Here is a 9,768-nt window from a genome sequence, read left to right on the forward strand (position 1 = left end):
AATACAAAAATGCATTTGAGCTAAGCAAATATAAACTTTCTTCAAATCTGATGAACAAATAAATGAACAAAATCAACATTATGCGATTAAGGAAACACAAAAATGTTGGAAAGAGGCCAGACTGAAGCAAATGTATTTGAATATAAATACCATTGCATGACTACATTACACCTAACAATGTGATGACATGTAACATTGTCCTTTAAGTGATGAATTTGACCTCTCACCAGATATCATTCAGAAGTAAAGCCTTAATCTGACCATTTAATAAGATGAATAAACAATGTAAACCTAATTGTTTGACGTTCTGCCTGTGCTATAACAAATCCGCCATTCCTTTTCTCTTATTCCCAGGTTGTATCTGGAAACATTAGGAGGGACTCTGCAACCATCACGTCACTTTGTTACCAGCTGACTGACACACACTTTCACATGATCCTGCAGTTCTACAGTTACTGACAGGCTACTGCTCCCTCTGCTGGATTTTAACTCTTTAGATGAGAAATCATAGCGCGCAAGTGATTAAAAAAAAAAAAAAAATAAATCTCCCAAAATGAATTAGTATAGGATTTCAGAGGTCAGCAACAAGTCAGCACACTAAAATTACATTCAAAACCACATGCGTTACTAGTGGAAAATCTATTTAAAGTTCTGAAATGTTATACCTCTGTCAGACACAGCTGCCTATAAGAACACTGTGTGTATTACGTGATCTAAAGCACCGCTCTATTTTTAACAAATCATGGGGCTTGCTGCTACTGCTTGCTGCTGCTGAGGAGACGCCCACCAGAGAGAAAATGACATGGCTCTGCAGGGTCTACCTCCACCTCTGAACTGTGTGGACCGAGGTCACAGCTGAAGCAGGACAGGTAGGAACATGTGGAAGTGTGGAAATGTATGTGTTCAATAACCAAAATAAAAGTATAAAAGGACTTCCTGTTTTCATAACACTTTCATTTATATAAATCTCATTGAAAGAGGATACATTTCTGAGTATGTTATTTGCATGATTAGCAAATGCTTCAAAATTCTACTCAGATAAAATAATATGATTGTTTTTTATTATTGCTGGCTGTATTAGTGTACCAGTTTAGTTAACCTTGTCACATTCAAGTTTAACGCTAATAGAGAAAGTAATTACTTTCTGCATGATAATAACAATGATAATAAAAACAACTACCATAAAACATTCTATGTACATTACTAAATGTCTTCAATTGAAACTGAACTAACCTGCATATTTATCAGCACATTTTGTAAATATGTGTAAAAGAAACGTAAAAATGATTTCATCTGTTACTGCTGCAGCATAGCCCTACGCTAAAATATTTTAGAAAAAGAAAATCTATTTTGTTTTAGTAGGTTTATTCATTCTACATTTTAAAAGATAATTTGTTTTAAAAAAAAATCAACCCACATATCTAAGACAAGTCCAAATCATCAATCACTGCTTATTAGATTCTTTCTTAAATGTTTTCCACTCATAAAAAGATCTTCAAACTGTAGAAAGACAGACTTCCAATGGTTCTTACCTTTGACTTGCCCTCCTTGTGTCTGTAGTAAGTATAGCACACTTAGTGTTTGTAAAGTCTTTTGTATTTTTAATAAATTGAAGTCAGCTGATGTTTACTGTCACATATGAAAATTTTTTTCAGGAAAGGGTCCAGATCATTTCTTGTTCTGTCTTCAGGCTGAAGATATGAAAGTAGTTTCTTTGCACTGGAACTTAAAAACTTGCAATGTGTTTGTTACAACTGCAGTATGTAGCTTTTCTAAAAATATGTTTATGACACATTTCATAAAACTTTCATTATGTTGTCACAGTAGAACATGAAACAGATAATCGCTCTTGTGTTCCTACTGCCAACTGAAGAAACACATGGTTCAGTCAGAAACAGCCGATCAGAGCCAGGAGGAGGGTTTTATGGCTGTCAATCACACTCATGTACCTACAAATAAATATGCTAATGGCAAACAGAAAAAAAGTGTTTGTCTGCTGTCAACTTTGGCCATGCCAACTAGCCTACACATTTACGACAGGCTCCATTGTGCGGAAGGAGCTGTAGCGTAGCAACGAACAAGGAAGAGGGTGTGTACAGCGCATACACAAGCATGATTGACAGCGCTAAGACCCTCCTCCTGGATCTGATTGGCTGTCTCTGACCAGGCTGTATGCTTCTGCAGGTGGCAGTAAGACTACAGGGAGAGGGAGGAAATTATCTGCATCATATTTTACTGTCACAACAAGGTGACAGTTTTAACAAATATGTAAAAAAAAAGCTTATTTTTTAATAAAAGTCACCTACTTCAGCTTTAAAACATATGTATCAATTGTACATCTAGAAATGTCGAAATCATCTTAAAGTAACAAATATGCTTTTACATCACAGGTTCTGTTGAGCCCAGAGCCAGATGGATGACTTTGAGTACAGCTTGGAGATCAGCGACCGAGACTGGGAGTGCTTCTTTGCGGAGTGTGAGGAGTGCGACCTACTTCCTCCTTCAATAGCACATGTGGATGACTCTGGGATGAGTGATTTTGATGACACTCTTCTCACCCAGAGAGCTCGAAGAGTTTACCCAACGCTGGGCTCCCCAGTAAACAGCCACCCAGTGGACAGCCCCCTAAAGCGCGGCTGACTCTCCTCCTGTGGCGCGACGCTTTGAGACAAAAGAGAGCGGCGGATTTGACAGTGTCCTCTCTGGCAGTGAGGAGGACATACACCTGCAGTCTGTCAACATATTTCTTGAGAGGCTTAAAGGTCTAAATGAGACCGAGCCAGACCTAGAGAGAGCTGGAAACAACAGAGAGGCAAATCAAGGGGAGCACCAAGTCAGTGGAAGCGCTCTGCCAAAAGGCAGCGCTAAGTGGAGCACGCTGCCTGATGGAGTGGAAAAAGCATTTGGCAAAGAGAGCCAGAGGCCTAGTTGACCCCATCTGGAACTATCAACACAATGAAAACAGATACAGCCGAGTCCAACTTTTTCTCAGAACCTGAAACCTGCAGCACCTCCCCACCGAGCTTTTGCAAATCACCTGAAACAGAGTTATACATAACAGAGGGCGACTTCACAGACAGTGTGGTCGATGAGGTAGCGGGGCGCGATCCGCTCCATGACTCAACAGAGAGCGTCGCTGGCTCAGACTCAAGAGCTCAGCCCTGCAGATTGGAAATGTGGAGAAGCATGGACGACTTCAAGCAAGATACGTTGACAAGTCCGGAAAGTTTCTGCACAAAGTGGAGCTACAGAGAAGACAAGATATCGTCTCCTGAGGGGTCCCAGTTAGTCTCCCTGAGGAGGAAGCGGAGACGGAAAGAGACGACTCAGTCTGGAGGCAGGTGAAGGTGGACATCCGTGTGAGAGGCACTCAAAGGAGGACCATTTGACAGTAAAAGAAGGAAGACGTACTGTTTCTGTCGACGGAGACACTCGATTTAAAAGAACATAAAAATCTCACGTATGTTCTCACTCCGAATCCCGCCACCATCAAGTTCCCAGAGAATTTCTCTGCTCAGGAGATAAAAATTGAGCTCTCCCTCTCTGTTTCCCCAAGTGACAATCAGTACCAATCACTGCAACAGAAAGCATGCACAGGCAGCAATTATTTAACCAACCACACACCCAAACCCCCTCTGAGTCAAAGTGATGACACTACTAATGATGCAGCAAATTCAAAACCAAACTGTGAGTTTCAGGTTACAGAAGCCCCCGGTTTGATTGGAAATCATCCCTTCTTGCCAGTTTCAGCTGCTAAAGTGGAAACAGAAAAGTCAAAGGGTCAGAGGCAGGAAGCGAAATCTGCCAATCTTCCTCCATCTGATGAAAGAAATGTGTCAGCCAGTGACTGTAGAAATGAACAACATGCAAAACATTCAACAGCAGAGGTCAAATCGGTCAGCCGTTTACCGTGTGCAGAGTCATGTGCTCCTGCCATGGAAGTCGTCCAAAACGGCAACCTATCCACTGCTAAGTCTGCCCTGGCGGCGGAGGCTGGAAATTCTGGTCTGGAGAAACGCACGGTGTGTCAAAGTGACTTTGAAAGTCAAGAACAGCTGGAAAGTGATGGTCAGAACACAAATCAAAATGGCACTACACTGGAAGAGACTCCCTTTTCTGTTTACACAACTGGAGGGATCACTTCTGAGCCAGGGGCATTCCAAGATCAGACTTTGGATGAAGTAATCAGTACTTATCTAACATCAGAGCACATTAATAAGTCAGCTAACGAAAGCTACTTATCTGGAAGTGTTTCTGGTTTAGCTATAGAACAACAAATAGATTCTTTAGAGGTTCTAACATCAAATATTTTCTCAGAGAAACACAAAAATGTACAAATGTCACCGATTTCAAACTCGACGAGGGACATTCAGACAGAAACTGAAGCGTCCCAAAATGAAAACTTACAAACAACTCCTCCAGATATCACACACTTGTCGTGTCGCCCCACTCTGGACTCTGAACCAGCCCTTTCACTTTCCAGTGAAAACAAGTTTTCAGTTTTTTGTTCAGCTGTTAATGACCATGAATCTGTTCAAGAAGAAAAAGAGCAGCCAAACCTCTTGGCTGATCAGGAAGCAAACCGTACATTTTATGGATCCAAAAGCCAAGAAGAATCAAAGTCTGACTTTGCGTGTAAAGAGAAGGAAGTCGTCACTGCATCCAAAGATGTGGATGAACCTGGCAGGATGCCGAATTCTGTGTTTGCAATGTCGTCATTCTGGAGGGAGATGGAGAACCTGACGATAAACGACATATTGGGTTTACGAAATGCAGATAAACCTGTTCTACACGATTTACTTCCAGCTGTAACAGAAAGCGAGGAAACAGTGGTTGATTCAGGCATTTTTACTGAAGAGGATGAGCCCAATCCAGAAGAAGCCACCAAAGAGGTCCGTGAGGTTGTTTCCTCATCTTCACGATCTGTTACCTGGCAGAGTGATCCTGTGCTAGTCAGTCAAAATCCAGATTCAGGTCCAGAGAGCATGATGTTGGAATGTGAGACTGATTCCCAACCCGTGCTCACTGAGAGGCCTCAGAAATGCCTTAAAAAGATATCGAAAACAGTCAGTGTGCACAATTTGGCAGCCTTGGAATCAGATTTGTATAGCCACACATTCAAAGCCGATGGATTACAAGTCTTAGAAGAACAAAAAACAGAAAACCTGACCTTTTTTGCTGAGAGTGGTACATCAAAGAAAGACACAACGTTACCTTCGTCCTCTACAAACACCTACAGGATCTCGTTCACAGACATATTTCAGTACTTCTTTGGAGAAAAACAGTCAATTTCCAGCCAGCCAGCAAGAGAAGATACAACCACACACTACACCAGTGGAAATTCTGTCCCTGAAACATATGATCATTTCTTTTCGGAGTTTGACAACGAGAGCTTCTTCAACCCTCTCTTAACAGCAGCAGAGAAAAACAAAGGCAAGCCAGTTCCTATATTCTCGTACTCTCGCTCAACTTGCAGAAACTTCCAGTTCCCAGAGGCCTATGAACACTTCTTTGCATCCTCCTCATCTGACGATTCATCTGGGGAATCTGACGAAGAGGAAAACTACCGCCCAGTGAAGGTGGTGACCAGGTTCAGCCATAAGCTCAACTCCAGGCAGATTACCACAGATGTGTACGAGAATTTCTTCACAGACAGCGACATCACAGAGAATCTCTTCTCTCTGAGTTCACTCTCCTTCAGGAAGGTTAGCTTTCACAGCTCCTGCATCCCAGGATGAGGGGACAGACTTGCTTGTGCCCATGAGGCAGAGCTCCAGTCATCAGTTTCAGAAGATTGGTTTTCCTGTCAACACGCTGGGCAGCCCAGATGTGATGTTCCCCGACCCACTGCTGTACCACCTGGAGGAAAGGATCTCCAGACAGCTCGCACTGCAGCCGTGCCGATACGAGGGGTTGGAGGTGACTGTTTCTGATCCAAGTAAGCTAAATTATATACAGTGCACACAGTAAACAAAAGGAAAAAAACTTATTAGGCTCTTATAGCTAAGGGTTGCCACAAACCCATTTGTTGTAATTGCATAATAGTACTTCATAAATGACTTTATTGCATACAACGTCTACGTGTGTTGGACCCTCAACCTCAAAAACATATTTCTTGAGGTGACAGGAAGTTCAATTGCCTAAGGTACACATTAAACAAAAAGAACAGGAGCCTCAAGACTTAAATGCTGCACCCGTAGGTTAGGGAGCAACAGCACCAATGTCCTCCTTTATTTTGATAAGAAGGGTTATGGGGTCAAAAGTATAGCCTAGGGGGCACAACATGATTATTGAAACCAGTTTATAGATAACGAAGCTTAGCAAGGTAACCAAACGAACCTAACGGACAAATTGGATGATTAAAAATTGTTTTTAGGGCACATTATGGCTTATTTATTGAGCAGGTCAAAACACACACATTGAAATAACAGTAACAGAAAATTAATATAAGAGGAAGCTTATTATATCCTTTTACATTTGTTCTAGGCTGAAGGGACTCTTTAGTACCATTACAAAGATACATTTAGGGATGATTTTGAATCCAGTAATAAGACTACGAAGTTAAATTTACAGTTTAGCCTGATATTAACGTTCAAAAAATAATAATTAAAACCTCTTAACATTTTTTGTTAAGAGGTAAATATAGTAAATATTCCTCATTTCAGCTCAATTAGGATTACTTTGTTTATTCCTATTGGATATATGGCAAAATAACAACAGAGACATTTTTATTTGAAGTTTTTGGCCATAATAATCATAGTTTTTGGAGAGAAAAGCTTGTAACTTGAGAACACCATCCCAAATGTGAAGTAAGGCGGTGGCAGCGTCATGAGACAGGGCTGGTGCATTTCGTGCAATAGAAGGGATCCTTAGGAAAGAATAATGTGTGGAAATTTTGAAGCAGCATCTCAGTACATCAGTCAGGAAATTGAAGTTTGTCAACAGGGTCATCCCAATGGTGAAAGACCCTAATCATACACCCAGATTAGTTATAAAGTGGCTCATCAGAAACAGAGTCAACGGTTTGGACTGGCCTTCTCAAAGCCCTGATCTAGGTCCCAAAAAATAATAATTGTGGGTAGAGCTGAAAAGTGTGTGAGCAAGTTGGTCTACAAACTAAACTAAGTTACACCAGTCATGACAGGAGAAACTGATTAAACGTCCAGCAGACAATCGTGAGAAACTTGTGGAAGAAAACCCTAAACATTCAACGCAATACATACAGTTTATAATGCAATAGTTACATTTTTGTCTTATCTGACAATCAGACTTTTCTCCAAAATGCAGTGAGTTATTTGGTCAGTCCATGTGGACAGCTCCAAAGTTCAGTCCAGTTTGAAGGTGCTGATGTTCAAACAGGGGCTTTGTTCTTGTTTAGCAGCCTCTTAGTCCTTAGACAATTAAAAGTATCTTAACTATGGACAATGACCACAGTTTTCCAACAGCTTTAGCTTTGAGATTGGCTCAAGCCTTGATGCTTCCTGGGTCTTTCCTGAACTTCTCAATCATTTTTTCCCAGCTGTAGGGGGACAAATTGGGACCGATGGTTACAACCTGGTCACAGTTGAGTTTTTCCAACAGGTCAACAGGTCTGGAAAGAGAACAGTTTAAATAAATCATCAAAGGGCAAGAAATTAATGCTCCATTATTGCCACTGAGAAGTGTTTGTAAACTTCTCACCAGAACTGTTTATGAGTACATGCAACCTAAGCCGAATCAAATTTAGTTCCGTCTTCTGGACAACACAATAGTAACTCATCTGACCTTTTCAGTCCGTCTCTCTTTGTTTGTCTCACATGTTGGCGGTTGTGGTGTAGAAATGTCACCCACTCTACCCTAACATTTGAGACCAGGTCAGATTCTCTTTCCCCAGCTGTCAGATGACACTGAGAGAACGCCATGCTAGAGCCAAGAGGCATGGTCCTACGTGATAACTCGGCTTCACTCAATGAGAGTCTCCTCTAAGCTGCCAAGAGCGCAGAGATTTATACTTAGAGGGGAAGTTGAGCTACCTGCTCTTAGAGTAGGTAGCTACTTTTTCAAAATGCAATTGCCTTTAATTCATTTTCTTATGAAAAAATTATATCTTTGGCTGAACAGTTTAGTTTAATCTTTATGACATTAGTGCAGGTTTTATGAACTTCTCAGCTGAAAACAACGCCCTGTCCTGGCAGTATGAGTAGTTTTCTATAATCCCATGTGCATAAATAGTACATTTATTTAAAATTATTCCTATTATTTCAGGGTTAGATGCCCCCTTCCTGCCTCTGAAACAGTCGGATCTGTGCTTGGTTTGTATTGCATTTGCTTCATGGGTACTGAAGACTGCTAATCCTGAAGCTGGTGATGCCTGGAAAGCCGGTGGGTGTATTACTACTGTGTGAAGCACCAATAAGCCTTAATTTAGTGAGAGAGCTTGCAAACAGTGCTTTGTAACTTAAAGGTTTTTTTTTTATTCTGACATTAAATGGAAAAATATACAGCTTAGGAGAGACTGTAAGGACTTTCAGTATCACTCTTAGGCTATGTTGTGATTTCCTTAAACATACACAACAGCAAGCTCCACAATGAAAATTTCCAATCTCCTGTGAGTATTGCCATGACTCTCATTCGGTTTCTCCTTTCTCTAGTCCTCCTGGCAAATGTGAGTGCCCTGTCTGCCATCAGATACCTGCGTAAGTACGTCAAAGTGGAGCCTGCAACCAGTGAGACGAAGCCCCGCTATCCTGCCATAACAGATTCTTGATCTTTCTCAATCTAAACTATTTTCTATTTTCTGTACGTCTCTTTGAGCATCTAAAGGACATCAGTCCTTAGTAGAAACAAGAGTTTCATTGACCTCTCTAGACATTCATTTTCAGGTTCAGATTGTTTTCATTTTTGTTAAACTTTTTCAATTCTTCGTCCCTTAAAACCCGAGAGCATTCACATGAGGTTTAAAATGACCAAAGGTAAGAAAAAAAGAAAAGGTTTGGGAAATTTGTAAATAATGACGGGAGATGAGCAGCAGGTTTTCTCTGAGCTGGACAGACTTGAGATGACATGACAGATGAATGTGTGATAAATAAATGTGAATTTGAGGCACTTTAACAGGGATTCAGGGGGAAGTCTTTGACCCTAAATGGGAATTTTATGTACCAGATGCTTTTATTCCAGTATGTAAAATATTCTCATCACCAATTACTTGTTGAGTTTGTAGAAGCAGGGTTCAATGTTATATTAAACATGATAGTTTACCGAAAGGAAAAGAATGTTTTATTTTAAGAACAGCATTTTGTGCCAGTATCAATCATGTAATAAATTACTTGAAGGGCATTTTGTTCCTGGTAGATCATCTGTAAAGTCCTTGTTGCTGTGTATGTCACACTGAGCCGCTGGTTTATTTAAAAGAAGAAAAAAAGTATGTCTGATATGTGTTCTGGTTCTTGTTCAAGAAATACTCAGACATGTCGCGGCTTAAACACTAGGGGGCGACTCCTGTTCTAAGAAGACTATCCTCACTTGTCAAGTCATTTTTTTTGATGAATTCAGATCGTGAAACAAACGTAAATATTAGAAAAAAATAATACTAGTATATACAAAAAGCAGTTTTTAAGTTATAATTTAACTAACAAATTATACAAAAGCCCTCCAACTCAACCTGGCCTCGCATGGAAAACTAATTCCTCCCTTGTGACTGTTATTCTGGGCTTTTCTGTGACCTGGATGGGACTCCTGAAGAAACTTAAAATGAAATGATTCTCACTGTGGCTCACCTTAGTAACAAAG

General features: G+C 40.6%; 1 protein-coding gene across 1 annotated transcript; it reads left to right on the forward strand.

Annotated features, from left to right (window-relative positions):
- Positions 1 to 740: 740 nt before the first annotated feature.
- On the forward strand, positions 741 to 9,494 carry perm1a (PPARGC1 and ESRR induced regulator, muscle 1a). The gene is made up of 4 exons (XM_032572573.1): positions 741 to 869; positions 2,391 to 5,938; positions 8,245 to 8,361; positions 8,631 to 9,494. Exon 2 carries the CDS (start codon positions 3,936 to 3,938, stop codon positions 5,736 to 5,738), a length of 1,803 nt encoding a protein of 600 aa, XP_032428464.1. The 5' UTR covers positions 741 to 869; positions 2,391 to 3,935; the 3' UTR covers positions 5,739 to 5,938; positions 8,245 to 8,361; positions 8,631 to 9,494.
- The last annotated feature ends 274 nt before the right edge of the window (positions 9,495 to 9,768 follow it).

The sequence above is a fragment of the Xiphophorus hellerii genome, chromosome 1 (assembly GCF_003331165.1).
Source record: "Xiphophorus hellerii strain 12219 chromosome 1, Xiphophorus_hellerii-4.1, whole genome shotgun sequence".
Lineage (NCBI taxonomy): Eukaryota > Metazoa > Chordata > Actinopteri > Cyprinodontiformes > Poeciliidae > Xiphophorus > Xiphophorus hellerii.